The 18,538-nt window shown below is 33.5% G+C and overlaps 1 protein-coding gene across 1 annotated transcript in view; it reads right to left on the bottom strand.

The window, feature by feature from the left end:
• LOC126778219 (neuropeptide F receptor) overlaps window positions 1-18,538 on the bottom strand; it is a 78,619-nt gene that overhangs the window by 16,552 nt on the left and 43,529 nt on the right. The window contains exons 2-3 of the mRNA XM_050501697.1: window positions 4,392-4,598; window positions 2,823-3,056 (exon numbers count right to left, since the gene is read on the bottom strand). Of these exons, the coding sequence (XP_050357654.1) occupies window positions 2,823-3,056; window positions 4,392-4,598 (441 nt within the window). The remainder of the gene's footprint in view (window positions 1-2,822; window positions 3,057-4,391; window positions 4,599-18,538) is intronic.

Here is an 18,538-nt window from a genome sequence, read left to right as displayed (position 1 = left end):
ACCATTAAGAAGGATGGGAGGGATTTGGGATTTTGATTTGTTTAATGATTTATTTGTGTATCAGTTAGCTTAGAAAGCGAATACAGACAAAGGATTATCTTTTAAAATAAAAAGAAAATAAAGATGAAATTAAAAAAAAAATTAATAGCCCGAAAATGTCTCATTGCTAGGCTAAAGCTTCCTTTCCTTTTGAGGAGGCTTGGAGATTATTCCACTGCACAATTCCAATGCTGGTCAACGTTTTTCGTCTCCATCAAGCACGAGTTGAATTATAAGCACGAATTTAAAAAAATGACAACTCAGTATTGCCCGCTTGGGTTTGAACCCACAATTATTGATAAATATTCACGTGTACTATTTTTGATTTTTTTTTGTTAAGCAGATTGGCAAATGGGCAACTAACTTTGGCAACTAACTTAACTAAAACGAAGATTTTATGACTCTTGTGCTTTAGGTGGTCGAGTTACCACCCACTTATGAGATATTCAACTGCTAAACAGCAATACTTAGTATTGATGCGTTCCGGCTTGAAAGGCTCACCCATCCAGTGTAACTACAGACATAATGGACATAACAACTTCTTTCCCAAGTTTGGTGGCGTATTGGCGATGCAAGGAATGATTAACATTTATTACATCGCTAATATCTATGGGTTGTGATCACTTAACATCCGGTCCATTTGCCCGTCCGCCTACTTATACAATAAAATAATATATATATTAAAACTAAATCAATTTTTTAATGAAAGTTACGTTTGAAATTCTGACATTTACTAGATTATGTTCTAGATTTCGGCATGGGTCTGACGTCAAATGACCAATGCTTACTGCTCGTATAATCTATTAATAGTGTTATAACTAGGCGTAAATAACTGAACTGTTTCGATAGTCTTTAGATAATCTAACCAGATCCAAATTTAATATTGTTTATTTAGTTAACTATTTTATCTATATAATTATTATTACAGTGAACAATGTGCACAGTAGTATAGTAATATGATCTGTGGTATGGTGTAGTGTATTCGTCTTAAATAAAGTAAATTATCAGCCCATATATGTCTTACTTCTGGGATCTTTATATTACCAATTTTTAATTTAAAAATCCACCAACCCGCATTGGAGCAGCGTGGTGGAATAAGCTCCAAACCTTCTCCTCAAAAAGAGGAGAGGAGGCCTTTAGCCCAGCAGTGAGACATTCACAGGCTGTTACGGATTACGGAATTTAAAAAGAAATCAGAATTTTTTTGTAATATTATTTCCACCTAAAATTTATAAGCTTATAATTTATCTTAAAGCAATATATTTATCAAAGTTTAGGTATAGTCGCAAATATTGTTTTTAAGTCCATTCGTCTGCTTGAAATTGAAGATTCACACATTTTAATCACTGGGCTATTACGGCACTTAAATCTACTAGTAATATAGTGAGTTCTTGACATAGTGGTTATTGGAAGTGACTGATGCTCGATGCACATATACTAGGCTGTTTTACATACACCATATATATATATATATTATAGAATAGTAAGGCGGACGAGCATATGGGCCACCTGATGGTAAGTGGTCACCAACGCCCAAAGACATTGGTATTTTTAGAAATGTTAACCATCACATACATCACCAATGCGCCACCAACCATGGGAATTAAGATATTATGTCCCTTGTGCTTGTAGTTAGTTGTGCGCACTGGCTCACTCACCCTTCAAACCGGAACAACAACAATACCAAGTACTGCTGTTTTGCGGTAGAATATCTGATGAGTGGGTGGTACCTACCCAGACGAGCTTGAACAAATCTCTACTACCAGTATATATATTGTTGCTAATGGTTAATCACTCAGCCACGGTGGCCAATCGCAAGAGTGATTAGCAAACTACGCAGGAGATATTATAGTGCGCAAGTGTGTGCGCAAACACAGATGTACTCTCTATTCCCTAACTCTAATAATCCGATAGGACGGCAATGATTGAGAAATAATTAATACGTTATATAGCAATTCTACTATTGGGTACAAGAGTAGTACTAAATAACCAGTCAGACATAGTCCTGTCATCAAGTAAATATTAGCAGTACATATCGTTTATTATTGTTAAAGTTTTATTTTCTATACGGCATACCACGATCACTATTAGATCCGACTTAAGTACTCAGGATAAAAATATATAAGTATTCATATTAAGCGATAATTCAATCGATGACAACCCATCCCTGCCTTCTTTTTTTTTTAACGCTGTAGAAACGCGTTACGCGTTTCCCCCACGGGAACAGTGTGGGGGGAGGGATTTGTGGGGCTCGCCGGTGTCCAAGACGCCGAGGCCCCGAACATCGGAATACCCACTAAAAAACCAGCGGAACCCTTTCCGTCTTAACGAGGAGCGCCACGGGATCGCTTTCGCATGCTACCGTAACCCATCCCGGCCTGTACAAACCACTTCCAGACCAAATAATATAATATTCTATCTTTCGAAGATTCGTGACAATATATAATAACATTGTACATATAAATATCGTTTTCTTTTAAACATAAAATCATTGTTTTCAAGTTAAATAAACCATAATATAATTTCATTCGTTATAGTAAGAAATATAAAATATATAAGTGTTGATATTGGGTGCTAATTAAAACGAGTAGGTACCCCCAATCTCGATCTGTACAAAGCACTACCACAGGTAAAAAATATAATATTCCATTTTTAATATCATATTGTAATCAAAACCACAAAATCGTTCTTAACAACAAACAAAACACTTAAATTTAAACGAAAAAAGTAATAATATTAACGAAAATAGAGCGCTCTACAAACTATATTAAATTTAACCTTGCCTGATATCTGTCCAAAGCGATCGCCGTGATTGATATGGTTGAGACAAATATTGATATAGCTTGAATTGCCCCGCAGGCTTTACAAAGGCTTGGCCAGTCTGGCAGTGGCCAATGTTTGGTCAAAAGCTCCATTAGTGTGAGTGGCGTGCCAACACAACAGACCAACGCGTCTGAGACTGCTAGGTTGACGATGAACATGTTTCTCGCTGTTCGCATCGCCGGCTTTCTCACTACCTGAAATAAATAAATGTTCATACATCCAGTTTCTGAATAGCTGGTTATAGTCAGATTAATTATTTGACTTCAATCTGATTGTTCATTGGTCGGTTCTAACTGATGACGTTATAAGCTACTAATAGAAGTTCAATATTTATCCCGACAGAAATTTAACTAAAAAATATGACACCTCTTTACGACGTTTCAGCTTATATTAGCAAGTCATATTGTACTTGTCTTCCTAATTATAATAATAAAAATATATACAATTTGATTACATAATTTCAAATATCTGCATTCATCATCACAACAATTATAACTAAGCATAAGCGTAGACAACATTTATGACCGTAGCCGTAACAGCCTGTGAATGTCCCACTGCTGGGCTAAAGCCCTCCTCTCCCTTTTTGAGGAGAAGGTTTGGAGTTTATTCCACCATTCTGCTCCTATGCGGTTTGGTGGAATACACATGTGGCACAATTTCAGTGAAATTAGATACATGCAAGTTTCCTCACGATTTTTTCCTTCACTGTAGAGCACGAAATGAATTATAATCACAAATTAAGCACATGAAAATTCAGTGGTGCTTGTCCAGGTTTAACCCACGATCATCAGTTAAGATTCACGCGTTCTTAGCACTTGGCCATCTCGCCTGGGACATTTATGAAATCATATCTAATTAATATGTCGCCAATTAGATTAATATTAGTATAAAATAATTATCCCAAGTGGTACATCAACTACATCATGTCCTAAATGTTCAATGAAATACTCTTCTAACTATACATATATTAATATATATGTACAATATGATAATATATGCCATATAGCTTAAAAAAATTAAATTTATTTGTACTAAAGCGTATAAGATTTACGTTAATAATACAAACAATATGACGAAAAAGGCATATGTTATATAAAACAACTAAAATCTGGTCATTATATACTGATCACCAAAAGTATAGATTATTGAGATAGGCCCTTTTAGCACCAGGCCATAGAGTTAGTATTACGTTTATATTTACTTTGAAAAAAAAAACAAACTTCGACGTCACGAACTTTATGTAATGCGTTTATTCTCGAGCCGAGATTGCGCAATGGTTAGATAAAATATGTGGATCTTAAACAAAGACCGCGGATTCAAATCATGGCCAGGACCAATGAATGTGCTTAAATTGTGGTTATAATTTATTTTATGCCCAACACTGTAAGGGAATTCCACGACAGCAGCGTCGTAAAATAAGCTCCTAGCCTTCTCTTTAAAAGGTAATGTCTTTGCTTAGCAGTGGGTTGCTTAAGAGCTGTTAGTGTATTAGTGTGTAGTCTTAATTAGAAGCAAAAAACGAAACTTACAGAAATAACAACAAGGGCATTCCCAACGGCGCCGATCGTTACCAGGATACCATAAAACGTCAGCAATAAGGCTCGTGTAGGGTCATCGACTTTTCGGTTAAGGGAAAATTTCTGAAGCAATGTGTTCGGGTTCTGGACCTCCCTTGATGCCTCTATTACCCATTTTGCTGAGGCATTTAGGGTGAGGTTCATACTTGGGTCCTCCCTCTGAAACAAAATTAAATTATACCATAAATTATTTTGCTAAAACCCTATATGATATTATAGTCAGTTGTTTAATGTGACAGAATTTCTCTATAAGCTTAATAAAACTTCTGTGTATATATACATGTCTATGTATAACGTGTATGTATGTATGTGTATAAAGTATAAACGATATATTGTTTCGTCTTTCATCTCCTATATCTTGAAAGCAGACGATAACAGCGCTTGTAAAATTATATTATCTGACGTAATAAAATATCAATTGATACATCAAGTGGTAGTAGCAATTAAAAGCCTTACTTATAATAATAATATCCTGGGACATTATTCATACACGGCCATCTAATCCCAAATTAAGCAGAGCTTGTGTTATGGAAACCAGACAACTGATATACTACATATACTACTTTTCTTTTGGAAATACATACTTATATAGATATTTAAACCCAGACTCAAAAAACCATAACTTCTTTATAGACCCGGCTCAATTTGAACCCAATAATATAACACGATAGCCACATCGATGAGGCATTTAAGACCGTTTTTAAAGTGAAAATAAATACATTAAAAAACAATCACCTACTTTACTTTAAGGTAGGAACATAATAATGTCATCTAGACAGATTTCGGCCATGGCGGCCAATCTCAAGAGAGATTAGCCAACTACGCAGGATATATTATTATTATTAGTGCACAAGTTTGTGCGCAAACACAGGTGCACTCTTTATTTCCTAACTCTCATAATCCGATGGGACGGCAATCCGACACGACCGGAAAGAGTTTAGGCGTAGGACCTACGGCTTTACGTGCTTTCCGAAGCACGGGAATGTACACACTTCCAACTTCCAGACTCCAGGCTGCTACTGAGAATTTTCTGACAGAAAACCCAATAACTTTTATTAGCCCGACCTGGGAATTGAACCCAGGACCTCCGGGTCTGCGGCCGTGCATCCAGCCAGTAGACCAACGAGGCAGTTATATAGATTGCAACATATAGGAAGAATGCATGCTATCAACTTTCATAATATAAGCGAAACCGAAGATACGATAAATTTAGAAAGTTGAGTATAAAACCCGCGCTGAGTTATTTTAATTAGAGATGGAACACTATATCGTTAAGGAAGTTAACGCATATAATTAAAACCTATATTAACGTAACTTAAGTAGGCGTAAAAACAAAACTTACTTAGGTAAGATTGATTAAAAGTTATAAGTATTGTAAGCAGCCAATTTCATTCTAAGTTTCGCAATAATAAAATAGAAAATAATAAATATTTTTCGTCCACATTTGTTTCCTAATATTATTTGATCTGATAGAATAATTGATTCTTGTAAAATACAAGATGAGCTATCATTACAAAAGTAGTGTATAGATTGCTTACTTTCTTCATCATCTATAAAACCTTTTTTTATAGACACCTGTATATATCATTTAATATATTCATGCCGTCCAATATTTGCAGGTACAAGCGTCTTAGATTTTCCATCTGATCTATTTGCTAAGGAGTGGTTTCATTTTTAGAATATTTTGAATATGTCTAAACTTATGATTAATTGGTTCTGAATATGACTTCAAAGTTATTCATCAATCATTCGGATATTTCCAAACTTATATTTGTGACTTAATTAATCTTGTATTCGAAGAAAAAAATAGATGTAAGTCGGAAATCCGAAAACAGAATATGACTCGGTGTCTTGAACCTTGCGAATAATTTTGCAATGTATCCGTAAAATCATGATACATAAGTCATGATGTTTTTTTAGATGTTTTCGAAAGTGTTTCTCTAATTACGTGATAAAAGTCAGCTCATAGCCTGAAATGAATGAAATGAAATGAATGAAATGATATTTATTTCTCTCAACCCAAAGGAAAAGTTGACATGTAAGTTAATTAATGAATATAAAATCGTTTTACAAGGTACACGTTCTTTTGTGAGAGAATGTAATCCACACTAGTTTACGTTTATCTTTAATGTGCCGGAAACGTAAATAAAAACTCATCCAATACAATCCGGGAACCAGAAACACGGTATGCTGTTATCAAATATTTGATAACATTTCTCTTAATTGCATTCTACTCCTGCAACATGGTTATTGATCACTAAATTAATTATAATTCGTAATTATGGGAATTAAGAACTTATGTCATACGACCGATTTCGGCCACGGCGGCCAATCTCAAGAGAGGAAATCTATGATGGGACGGCAATCCGACACGACCAGAAAGAGTTCAGCAGCAGGACCAATGGAATTACCTATTTTTCTAAGCACGGGAGTGTACATACTTCCAACTTTCAGATTCCTGGCTGCTATTGAGAATTTTCGACAGCAAAACTCAATAACTTTTATATTGGGGCGGCATGCGATTTAAATCCGTCCTGGATTCTGGAATCCTCTGAGTCTGCGGCTTTACAGTTAGCCACTAGACCAACGAGGCAGTCATACGATAGTGTATTAACGAATTGCGTGACATCATCTCGATAAGAAAAAAAAACAATACAAGAGATAGACATACGGAAGAGAGTATAGTGCTTGATATATTATGCGTGTTTCAATTATTCTCATTCTAATGTATGTAGATACGATAAAATATGATGATATATAAATATGTCGGCGCAAGTGGGTGGTACGCGTGTGTAGTTGACAGATGGCGATACGCGTTACTAGCTTTGGGGTAAATGTGAAAATTCGTAGATGACTGACTTAATTTCGACATTCGGGAAAATTACAGATACGTCTAGAATGATAATAGATTTGTGAATGCTTCAACTATAGTAATGTATTCATTTATTTTTAAGCTATGTACAGTCAGTTTTATATTATATAAATGATGGTTATTGTTAGTATTATAGTTGAGCTAATAATTTAAGTGATTTGGTCATCAGACAGACAGCTAGACAGTAAAGTCCATATATCTGATTTAGCAATGTATTTGGAAATATTTAAACAAACGTTTCATTAAATTTATATAATTAGTTTCATAAGAAAAAAAATACCGACAAACTATTGAGGGTTTATATTAGAAAATCAGTATCAAAAAGTTTCTTAAATACTTTACGTCTTAAATATTTATTTTTCTTTGACATTTTGAATGGTAAAGAACTATTTTAGATTGATTCTAGCAGTAGGCAGATACAAACGTAGCGAGCCTCTACCAAACACACAACTAGGAATACATAAACAGACGGATTACAAAACGGATGGACATTTCAATTCACGTCGCTGACTGATTTAGACGCCTGCTCCATGATGATACCAAGCGTCATAATCCGAAAACAATTCGGGCATTATTATAACGATACGTAAATTTACATTTACGAATTAATTAAAGCTCGTATTTAAAATATTATCGAAGGGGACATATTATTCTGTACAAGATTATAAATATATAAACAATAGATTTTCACACAGGACATTTAAATTAATTGTTTATTATTTCATTAAGTTAGTAGCAAACTGGACATAAGAAGGTGATTTCCCGTGCCTCGAAAACCACTGACAACCGCTGCATAAAGAGCAAACACTTTTGCCTTATAATATCTACTATATAAGCTAGTATTTGAAAAAGTATTCAAAAATACGAAGACCATGATATTGACAGCAAACCAATTCCATCCCACGCGTAGTTGAATAATGAAAACAGGGCGTAAAATAGCGAGCAGAGAAGGATGGGCAGGCCAAATTGGATCAGATATTATTTTATTTATTATTAAGATACTTAGAAAAATTTAGAAACATGAAAAGTTTTTACCGTTATTATAATTCGTCAATAAAAATTTTGTATCACTCTACCGTAATCCAAATTTAAAAATCTGTCAGTTTTATATTTTTACCTATAAAGGGAAGCATAATAAGAAAATAGTATTTAAGTCCAACCTACATTAAGAGGAAGTTATATTTTCAAAGGAATTGTCATTGTAATAGACAACCCCGTCCGCGCTATCAACCAAGGGATGAAGATATTGCATCTCTTGTGCTTGTAATTACACTGGTCCTCTCCTTTGTCATTGTTTCGTTGAAGGTAATAATTATGTACTATTATTTTAGTAGATATAGTGACCCAGTGGCATGCGGGCACACTAAGTGCGATATTAGCTTTGCGTTTGTCCATTAGAAATAAAATAGAAACATTGGTAAAATTTGTGTTCCTCAAATCAATACAGCCATTTTATTATCTTGTTATATTTTAATAGGATATTAACAAATTACGCATACGCATTGGAGCAGCGTGGTGGAATAAAATCGAAGCCTTCTCCTTAAAAAGGGAGAGGAGGCCTTAGCCCAGCATTTGGGTATTTACAAGCTATACTTTTTAATGTTAGTATGATATTCGAGCATTTTGCAATACATGATCTTTGAGGTTCCATTACCAACCAACAACCAACATACCAACCCGCATTGGAGCAGCGTGGTGGAATAAGCTCCAAACCTTCTCCTCAAAAGGGAGAGGAGGCCTTAGCCCAGCAGTGGGATATTAACAGGCTGTTACTGTTACTGTTACTGTTACTGTTACTGTTATATTTTCAAAGGAATTGTCATTGTAATAGACAACCCCGTCCGCGCTATCAACCAAGGGATGAAGATATTGCATCTCTTGTGCTTGTAATTACACTGGTCCTCTCCTTTGTCATTGTTTCGTTGAAGGTAATAATTATGTACTATTATTTTAGTAGATATAGTGACCCAGTGGCATGCGGGCACACTAAGTGCGATATTAGCTTTGCGTTTGTCCATTAGAAATAAAATAGAAACATTGGTAAAATTTGTGTTCCTCAAATCAATACAGCCATTTTATTATCTTGTTATATTTTAATAGGATATTAACAAATTACGCATACGCATTGGAGCAGCGTGGTGGAATAAAATCGAAGCCTTCTCCTTAAAAAGGGAGAGGAGGCCTTAGCCCAGCATTTGGGTATTTACAAGCTATACTTTTTAATGTTAGTATGATATTCGAGCATTTTGCTACATTTATGGGACGCCATAATTTATCATATTAATAAACAAACATACACTAAATTTATGTGATTGTGTGGAATGAATAATATTATAAAAAAATATTTTAGATAGAAGTATTGAAAAAGCACAAACTAAACCAAAACACGTACAAATGAAATCTTTTAATACTTGAATTATCAAGTAAACTAAACTAAAAAGGTTTGTTGTATAAATAAACGATGAAAATAAACAAATCAAATAACCCTCAGATGTATTTAGATCAACATCTCCGCAACGCATAAAAGCGTTAACGCTACTACGAATTTTCATGTTTGTATGAAATTGACATTTTTAAAGCCCCCGCGTTGAAACGTTATACAGCCCTAAACGAATATCCCACTTCTTTTAAATCATTAGCAAACGAATACAAGCTCTATTTTTATAGAACTTGAAAACGAAATCAATTGCACATTTTTGATAGTGTGATAAATATCCGGTTTAGTGTATTCGGAATAAACAGGAAAGTTTTGCATCCACGCTAGGCCCCGCCTGTTCTGTAACACGCGAACGACAACATAACTTTCGGTTTTTATCACCTGTGTCGGTTTTCGTGACGGTATCTGATTTTTTAGGCCTATTTATGTACGTTTTTAAAGTTTTCATGGTGGAAAATACAGAACATATGGAACAAATGTTACAAATCAAAAAATATATGCTTATGATTAGCAAACTGCGTAGGAGATGTTAAAGTGCACAAGTTTGCGCACAAAAAACATAACTCTATTTATTTTGTACAAATATATATATATATATTCGTGATATATTTATACAGTACATAATTATGTTTATGAAGCAGTTTTATTTCATATTCAAGGACAATGCCTATTCAATTTTCTCTTCATTCGACTTTTTATGAATTCTTTCTTATGAATAATAGACAATTTTACTTCAAGGTGTTGGTATTTTTTATTTCATTTATATAACAATTGATTTTATAAAAATAACACAGTTGCTATACCAACATGATAGAAATCTATCTTAAGGGCATAGAAGAGCCACGATGGGGTCCCCACCCCGACTTATACGGAGGCCGTAATAAGTTCACGAACATTAATATTCTTTATATTACAAATAAGAGCTATTTTTATCTACCCTTCCATGACTTTAGTAAAGTAATCTTTTCCATAATAAAATAAAAACAAATTCACTCCCTCTTGCTGGTTCTTCACTATGCTTACATTTCCATCTCTTAGTCGTCATGTTTTATTGGCGTTATAATTTCGTAAAATGGCGATTGTACTTGTGAAAGTGCTTTTATAATAAGTTCTTGAATTTAATATAATATGATTTGGTATTTGTTTAAAGACCAGTTGACGACGTTAATCAAGTGTAAATAATACTTTTAATAACGTTCTCGATGTTTGTTCTATAGATCTCGATGTTTATTATATATTTCGGATCAAAACTGAGTTCATTGAGTTTACTTGGTGATTGAGCTTTGTGTAAGCCCGTCTGGGTAGGTACCACCTATTCATCACATAATCTACCCAAACAGCAATACTTAGTATTGTTGCGTTCCGGTTTGAAAGATGAGTGAGCCATTGTAACTACAGGCACAAAGGACATAACATCTTCGTTCCCAATGTTGATGGTGCATTGGCATTGTAAGGAATGGTTAATACTTCTTACATTGCCAATGTCTATGGGCGGTGGAGACCACATAACATCAGGTGGCCCATTTGCCACATTATAATTGTCTATAAGGAAACAAGAAAAGTATATTAATAAAAATCAACATATATACTATTTCCTCGCTTAATGATTCCAATATTATTGATAAATATAGAGTAGGGCAAATTCTTATCGATTGGTAAGTAAAAAGTATCAATAAAGTTAAAATATAAGCCGAGATATCAATAAGCAACCTTGTGCTTATAATTCATCTCATGCTTGACGCATGTAAATCTGCCTGCAGTAACATTAATATAACAGTATAATTAATTCCACAAAAAAAAAACAATTTAAGTATAATGAATTATCTATTTAAAATCTCCTATTTATTAGTTCGTGATGATCCCACTTACAAAAGCAATAGGTAAATTTTATTTATGTCTATTTATGTATGTATATTTTAATCTCTTTATAATGAAGCGCTCAACCAACTCTATCTCTCGTTTAGGGAGAATTGAATTATATTATGTCGTTATAAAAGACTCTCGAATAGTTAATAGCTAAATTTGCAGAACGCTTTGGTCGTAAAAAAAAATTAAAACGGTTTAAGTTATTTAAGTCGGAATTTGTTAATTCGATTTTCAAATTTACAATTTGTATTACAAGTGTGGATTACCACTAAATAATAAACTGATAAGAATTTAATTCATATTGTAACTTGCAATATGCGTAGGTACGAGATTAAAATTTATAGGGGCCAATATTGTGTTGACGTTCGCTTTGTGATAAAACTCGCGGTCGGCGGCGATGAATTTCACAACTTTATATAGCTATGTAAATAATATACCTTGTATAGTGGTTATGTTATAAAGCTACAGATCCTAAAGTCCTGGATAGGCTAATAACAAGTGATCAGGGTTTTCTGTCAATAAACTAGTTCTCAAAGTTTGCACTCCAATGTCTCATGAAAGCAAGTAAAGCTTAAGCTTTAAAATTTAACATTTTACTTGTCACATCAGTAATCAGTAACAGCCTGTTAATGTCCCACTGCTGGGCTAAGGCCTCCTCTCCCTTTTGAGGAGAAGGTTTGGAGCTTATTCCACCACGCTGCTCCAATGCGGGTTGGTAGAATACACATGTGGCAGAATTTCAATGAAATTAGACACATGCAGGTTTCCTCACGATGTTTTCCTTCACCGTTAAGCACGAGATGAATTATAAACACAAATTAAGCACATGAAAATTCAGTGGTGCTTGCCCGGGTTTGAACCCACGATCATCGGTTAAGATTCACGCGAATTTGAATTACAATATATACTGCGCAGCTGTCATCTCATCATCATCATCATCAGCTCGATGATCAGTGTGTATGCGAAAAAACAACAGTTTGAGAAGATTTTGTTTTCTGAATAGGATTCGTTTGATCTTTGCATAAGCAGATCTATACTGGTGTAGTATTCATACGTTGATGTATGATTCTTTTATTCTTAATGTATATTTTTATAACTTATTATTCCAGGCTTCATAATCAGCCATTCAGCATTTTATTATAACTGATGTGAATGTTCTATTTTAAGTGATTTATCGTTTCTTTTTATACTTGTGACGACTAAAATTATGTCCATACGATCACCGTTTTATGTCTTCAACTCTTTTGAGGCAATATTTATTGGTGGTATATTTACTAAGTATGAGGGGAGGTAGGTAGGTGTAACGTCGATGGGAATAATTTCATCATACATTATTTCCATATAAAGTAAGTAATGTAAAGTAAAACAGGCTGTTAATGTTCTACTGCTGGTCTCATCTTCTTTTGAGAAGGTTTGGAGTTTATTCCACCAAGCAGCTTAATACGGTTTGGTGAATATGTGGAAATTTGTTAACCGACTCGTACAGGCTTACACAAGATGTTTTCTTTGACGATCGCACGATGAATATAGCACATTAATTATTATTATTTCAGTGGCACTGGTGATTTGAACCCTCAAACTAGGGTCCAGATTCAACATTTTCTAACCATTTGGCCTCTCAGACAAAACTCTTCAAAACTTTGTTTAATACTAAGAACCTTTATATATGAGGAATGAGATTGTTTATTTATCTTAGTGTTCTTAATAGAAGATGTTTAAGTTTTGCTTAAGTTCACAACACTTCTGCCCTTAAAATTCATATAAATTTTATATATGACTTTTAGTTTAACTATAACCGTGGATAACTTTTAAGCGTTATTATGAAAAGAAAAAATTAAAATTGACCATCTGTCTCAAAATATATACATATATATAAATAATAATAGTAAAATATATCCCCATGAGTCTAAAGTCCTTGAGAACGAAATTGTAATTCTTGTTACTGTTGTCTGAATAGAACGTTGATTCAATATTTCTATTGTTAAACATCATACAAAAGCGGTCAGCAATTTAGTATTATTGAGAATCAAAGACTGGCCACAATTTAAACGATTCCAATAAAGTTTTTCAATAAATTTCAACGTCACATCATCATATAAATTGAATTTTTAATCAAGACTATGTTTACGTATCACTTGCTTCCCTCTAACTAGTTTCGATGTAGTATGTATAGTTGATTTCATACAAGTGAAATTAGGATTCTATTTTTAAACAATGTAATATATTGAGTTAGGAGATTCACTGATCCATACAACATCGTTGTTAAAAAACAAGATGCTCGCTAATTTTAAAACCGCCATTTTGTTAGTGGTAAAGTAATTAATTCAGTAATGGTGCAACTTGTAATTTGTTGTTTCAATGTGTTCAATTGTTTTATTTGGTATTTTTAAGAATAATTGAGTGAGTTATTTACACCAATTTATATGATTTGATGTTATATTTTTAAAAAAACTAATTCGAGGTTTTTTTTAAACCAACTGGTGGTAGAGCTTTCTGCAAGCTCGTCTGGGTAGGTACCACCCACTCAACACATATTATACCGCAAAACAGCAGTAGTTCGTATTGTTGTGTTCCGGTTTAAAGGGTGACTGGGCCAGTGTAATTACAGCCACTAGGGACGTAACATCTTAGTGTACTTAGGTGGCGCATTGGCGATGTAAGCGATGGTTAATATTTCTTACAATACCAATGTCTATGGGCATTGGTGACCACTTACCATCAGGTGGCCTATATGCTCGTACGCCTACCTATTCAATAACAAAAATTGCACTTCTGGATGCTATATATATACATTATATTAGAAATATATATATATATATATTGTTAAATATCTAGTAATATTTTTATAATAATGCGATATATATCTATGTTATGTTATATAACTATAATTGTGTTATTTATCCCGCATAATATAACCCGCATTGGAGCAGCGTGGTGGAATAAGCTCCAAACCTTCTCCTCAAGAAAGGGAGAGGAGGCCTTAGCCCAGCAGTGGGACATTAACAGGCTGTTACTGTGTTATTTATCATTTTATTTTGTAATAACACTGATATGCTGTAGATTTAAAAAAGCTTTATACACTGTTTTCATAGGTAATAGCTTTGGAAGCGTTCGCTTCAAAAGTACACAGACTGATTTTTTCTTGGCTTGAAAACGACATTTAAATTATATTAATTTTTTCATGAAACCGAAAAAAAAACATATAAACAAAATAAACTTACCACTTTATAATGTAAGTATGATTAGGAATCTGTGATAGACAACGCAATTCCTGTATGATATGTTTCAAATGAATTTGGCTTTCTCGTGACTCTTATCATGAATTTATATAAGATTTTCTTGAATATTATTTTATTTTTGTTGAAACGATGTACAGACATTTTTATAATATACAAAAATAAAAATAAAAAGTGGCATTGTACCCAAGACGCTGGCACTATTGCCTCTCTGCACCGCTAGACTCTAAATAAGCGCCAGCTGTCGTCACCAGAAGTGTGGACCAGTTTGACCAGACCAGGACGACCATGGACCTAATATTTCAAATCCCAGCCCCGAAAATTCATATCCGTTGGATAAAAGTGAATATTTGCGGCCCTTGAGTATTTGAGCAGCTTCGGCGGCTGCACTGGCTTTACGAGATATATACTTGACATGAGATGCCATATGCCAGCGTATCTACGCAAGTTGCATCCCACACAAGAACACGTCCCATCTACTATGGCACAAATGTTGCACCATCGGCCATCATCTCTGTTTTTTCATTTCATGAAAATGAATATCAGTGAATATTATACTTCTATATATCTTTTCATATAAATGAATAATGTAAAAACATTTTTAAAAACAATCTCTTATTAAAATGACCTAAAATAATTTAATAAACTGTAAATTAAATGAAATCCATTATTTTAATTCATTATAGAATACAATTTATATATAAAAAAGGTTATCGCGAGACAACCTTGCGTAAATTAATTTCACGAAATAAATACTTTTCTTCTTAGAATCACTTGTCAATATCAATCTCAAGATCAAGTATTGTATTTTTGTTCATTTACACAAATTTAATTTTATCAAAGTTTGTTAAAATATTCAAAAATATTCGTGAATATTATACACGAAAATTGATATTGGTATATCTGTTAATAGACTTCGAAAGCGTTCGGCCTAGTACAATGAAAGATGACTCTTTGTATTTTTTCATTGACAAATAAAAATCCCTTTTTTTGTCTATTTTAGTTTATACAGTTCTATATGTCGTAGCTCCTCACGAGCTGGCGCCACACCATATCCGCATATAAGCCGTTCAACCAATCACTATGAAAATATGTTTCATTTGAGCACGAGTCCTATTGTATAATTTTTAACTAACAAATTTAAAGAGGCATGCCAACGCATAGAATTAGTTAGTATAATGTCTTGCTTTTAAAAACATGTGCAAACAATAAGTAGTTACTAACTAGGAGTTCCATGAACGGTTAGCTCATAACAGCATTCTCACAATAGAAATTCTACGTAAGCTAAATTCCATATAATCTTTGTGCAACCGTATGTCGACGAACTTGCAAATTTCGTAGACGTGAAAGATTTAAAGTAGGTCAAAAACAGACATCATTGCATTCCATTATGTGACATACATAGTCACGAGCTCCGTTGAATCTAAATATCACGTAAACAAACAATGTAAACCGGGTAACGGGACATCTTATTATATATCACTTATCATTTCTAATTACATCTATCGTAAATAAAAATTAGATCATGTCATGGTTATCATAAAAATATTTCAATTTGAATTGATGAAATTAATCTGATTAAAAACTAGGTCGCTCCCCCACATTAAGCCGATTGCATTTTCTTTACACTGCATCTATTTGAAATTATATTCATCATTATTGTATTCTAAAAAGGGATTTCGTTGAGTCTCGACCCTTAGGCTGAATGCAAACGAGAAACGATTGTGAGCCAAAATGAACGTTTGGCTAAAATTGGCTTCGGGCTATTCAAAAGTTCGTTCCCATTACTACCTTCAAAATTCGAAATTTGTAAGTATAAAGAATCGTTCTTTACCATTAAGTAATACAAATATTTCAAATGTTAAAAATAGACACTGTTTCATTGCTTTTATTGTCATTGGTATCAGAAAAACGTTGATTTTTTTCAAAAAAACTGCCACGATTTTTTGGTATAAACATCTAATTTCATTGAATTATTAAGTATTTATAATGAAGAAAAGAAATACATAGTAAATATCTAGATGGACTTTACTTACATTGGTAAAATATTGTGAAAAAACAAATCATTTTTGTTACGTAGCTCAAATGACGAAGGCTGTACACAGTTCAGTCAGCGCTCAGCGTTGCTATCAAACATGGAAATGTTGCCAGATTTCAAGGCAATTTTGTTTGACACGGATGATGGATTATTTGTTTTTTTTTTTGCAATTTCTGTATGTGTAGTTACTTGTATTGGTAATTTTATTACTATTTATATGAAAGGCCCAGTGGTTAGAATACGTGAATGTTGATTGTCGCAAACCCAAGCAGGAAAACTGCATGTAAGGGCTCATATGTATCCTTCACGAACCTTCTATTCCTTTAGAGGAACTTTTTCTTTTCGTTAATTTACATATATTTTTTTCAATCAAATTTGTTGCACCACAACATATATTCATTATTGATGGTACAATGTCTAAAATGACAATATGATATCCGTAGTAGAACAATAAAACCGGTTGAATTATTCAGTAAGAAAGCAACCAATAGCGTGATTCCACTATCAATGTAATCGACGTACATTTCGGTTATATATGTAACTTTTCTATCCGTACAATTATACAATGGCATCCAACTATTCAGCTTTTGTTTTTGTATATATTCATTGTTGTTACAATACAAAAAGGTTATTTTTTCAATCGAGTTTGTACCTTACCATCAAAGAATATATGAAGGTACGGTGAAGAAAATCTATGTGAGGCAACATGCATTCATTCAATTCGGTCATAATATATATCTAACCCGTAATTATTAATTTTTGGTAATGATGTTGATAATAACATTCCCCTGACTAATTTCAGCCATTTTCAAGGGAGACAAGCCAAGTGTACCGGATATATGATAGTGTACAAATATTTGAGTTCATACATGAGCATACTCATGAGCATACCATGATCTGATGGAACGACAAATTCATAGAGAATGAGTTCATATACGGGAACATCGGCTGTACGTGCTTTCCGAGGCACGGGATCACACACTTTCAATTTTCCGACTCCGGGTTGCTGCCGAGAATTTTTAGACTGAAAATCCCATTCACATTTTATGGGCCAGAACTGAGGTTGAACCCAGAACCTCGAACAAATCAAGCAGTCAGTCTATATACAACCTAAGCTTTGGCTATTTTTTTTAACAACTTTAGTAATTTCTATCTGGATTTATGATAATACATAAATCATAGTTGACTTGTTAATTTATCATCTAATACCGAAATTTATATCATAGGATTAAACGAGATAATTGCAAAACCCCGGCTGCGTCGGTTGTCCCATAATTTTTCACAATTAATTACGTAATGCTCAGTATGGTTCAGTGTGGTGGCTCAGTTTTGTTTAACAAAATTTCAAAAATTATAAATTTGTTTAGAACAATGTTATCATACACATTTCATGCAATGAGTGATAACCACAACTACACAATGCATATAACTAAAGGAAAACTTTGACTTATATTAAACTACCCGTTCTGGCAACACAATGATACAAAAACTGTATATTAAAAACATAAAAAATAGCTTTCTAAGTTTATCAATATAGTCTTTTATGAAAAAACGCATTTGTTTTACAGAAAAAAAAACAATTTTTCGAAAATATTTTAAGTGTCGAAAGAAGCTCGGTCGCCCAGCTTATATATAAAAAGAAAGAAATTG

This window comes from Nymphalis io, chromosome 25 (genome assembly GCF_905147045.1).
Source record: "Nymphalis io chromosome 25, ilAglIoxx1.1, whole genome shotgun sequence".
Classification (NCBI taxonomy): Eukaryota; Metazoa; Arthropoda; class Insecta; order Lepidoptera; family Nymphalidae; genus Nymphalis; species Nymphalis io.
Note: the sequence above shows the minus strand (reverse complement) of the source record. Positions and strands in the feature narration are given on the sequence as shown.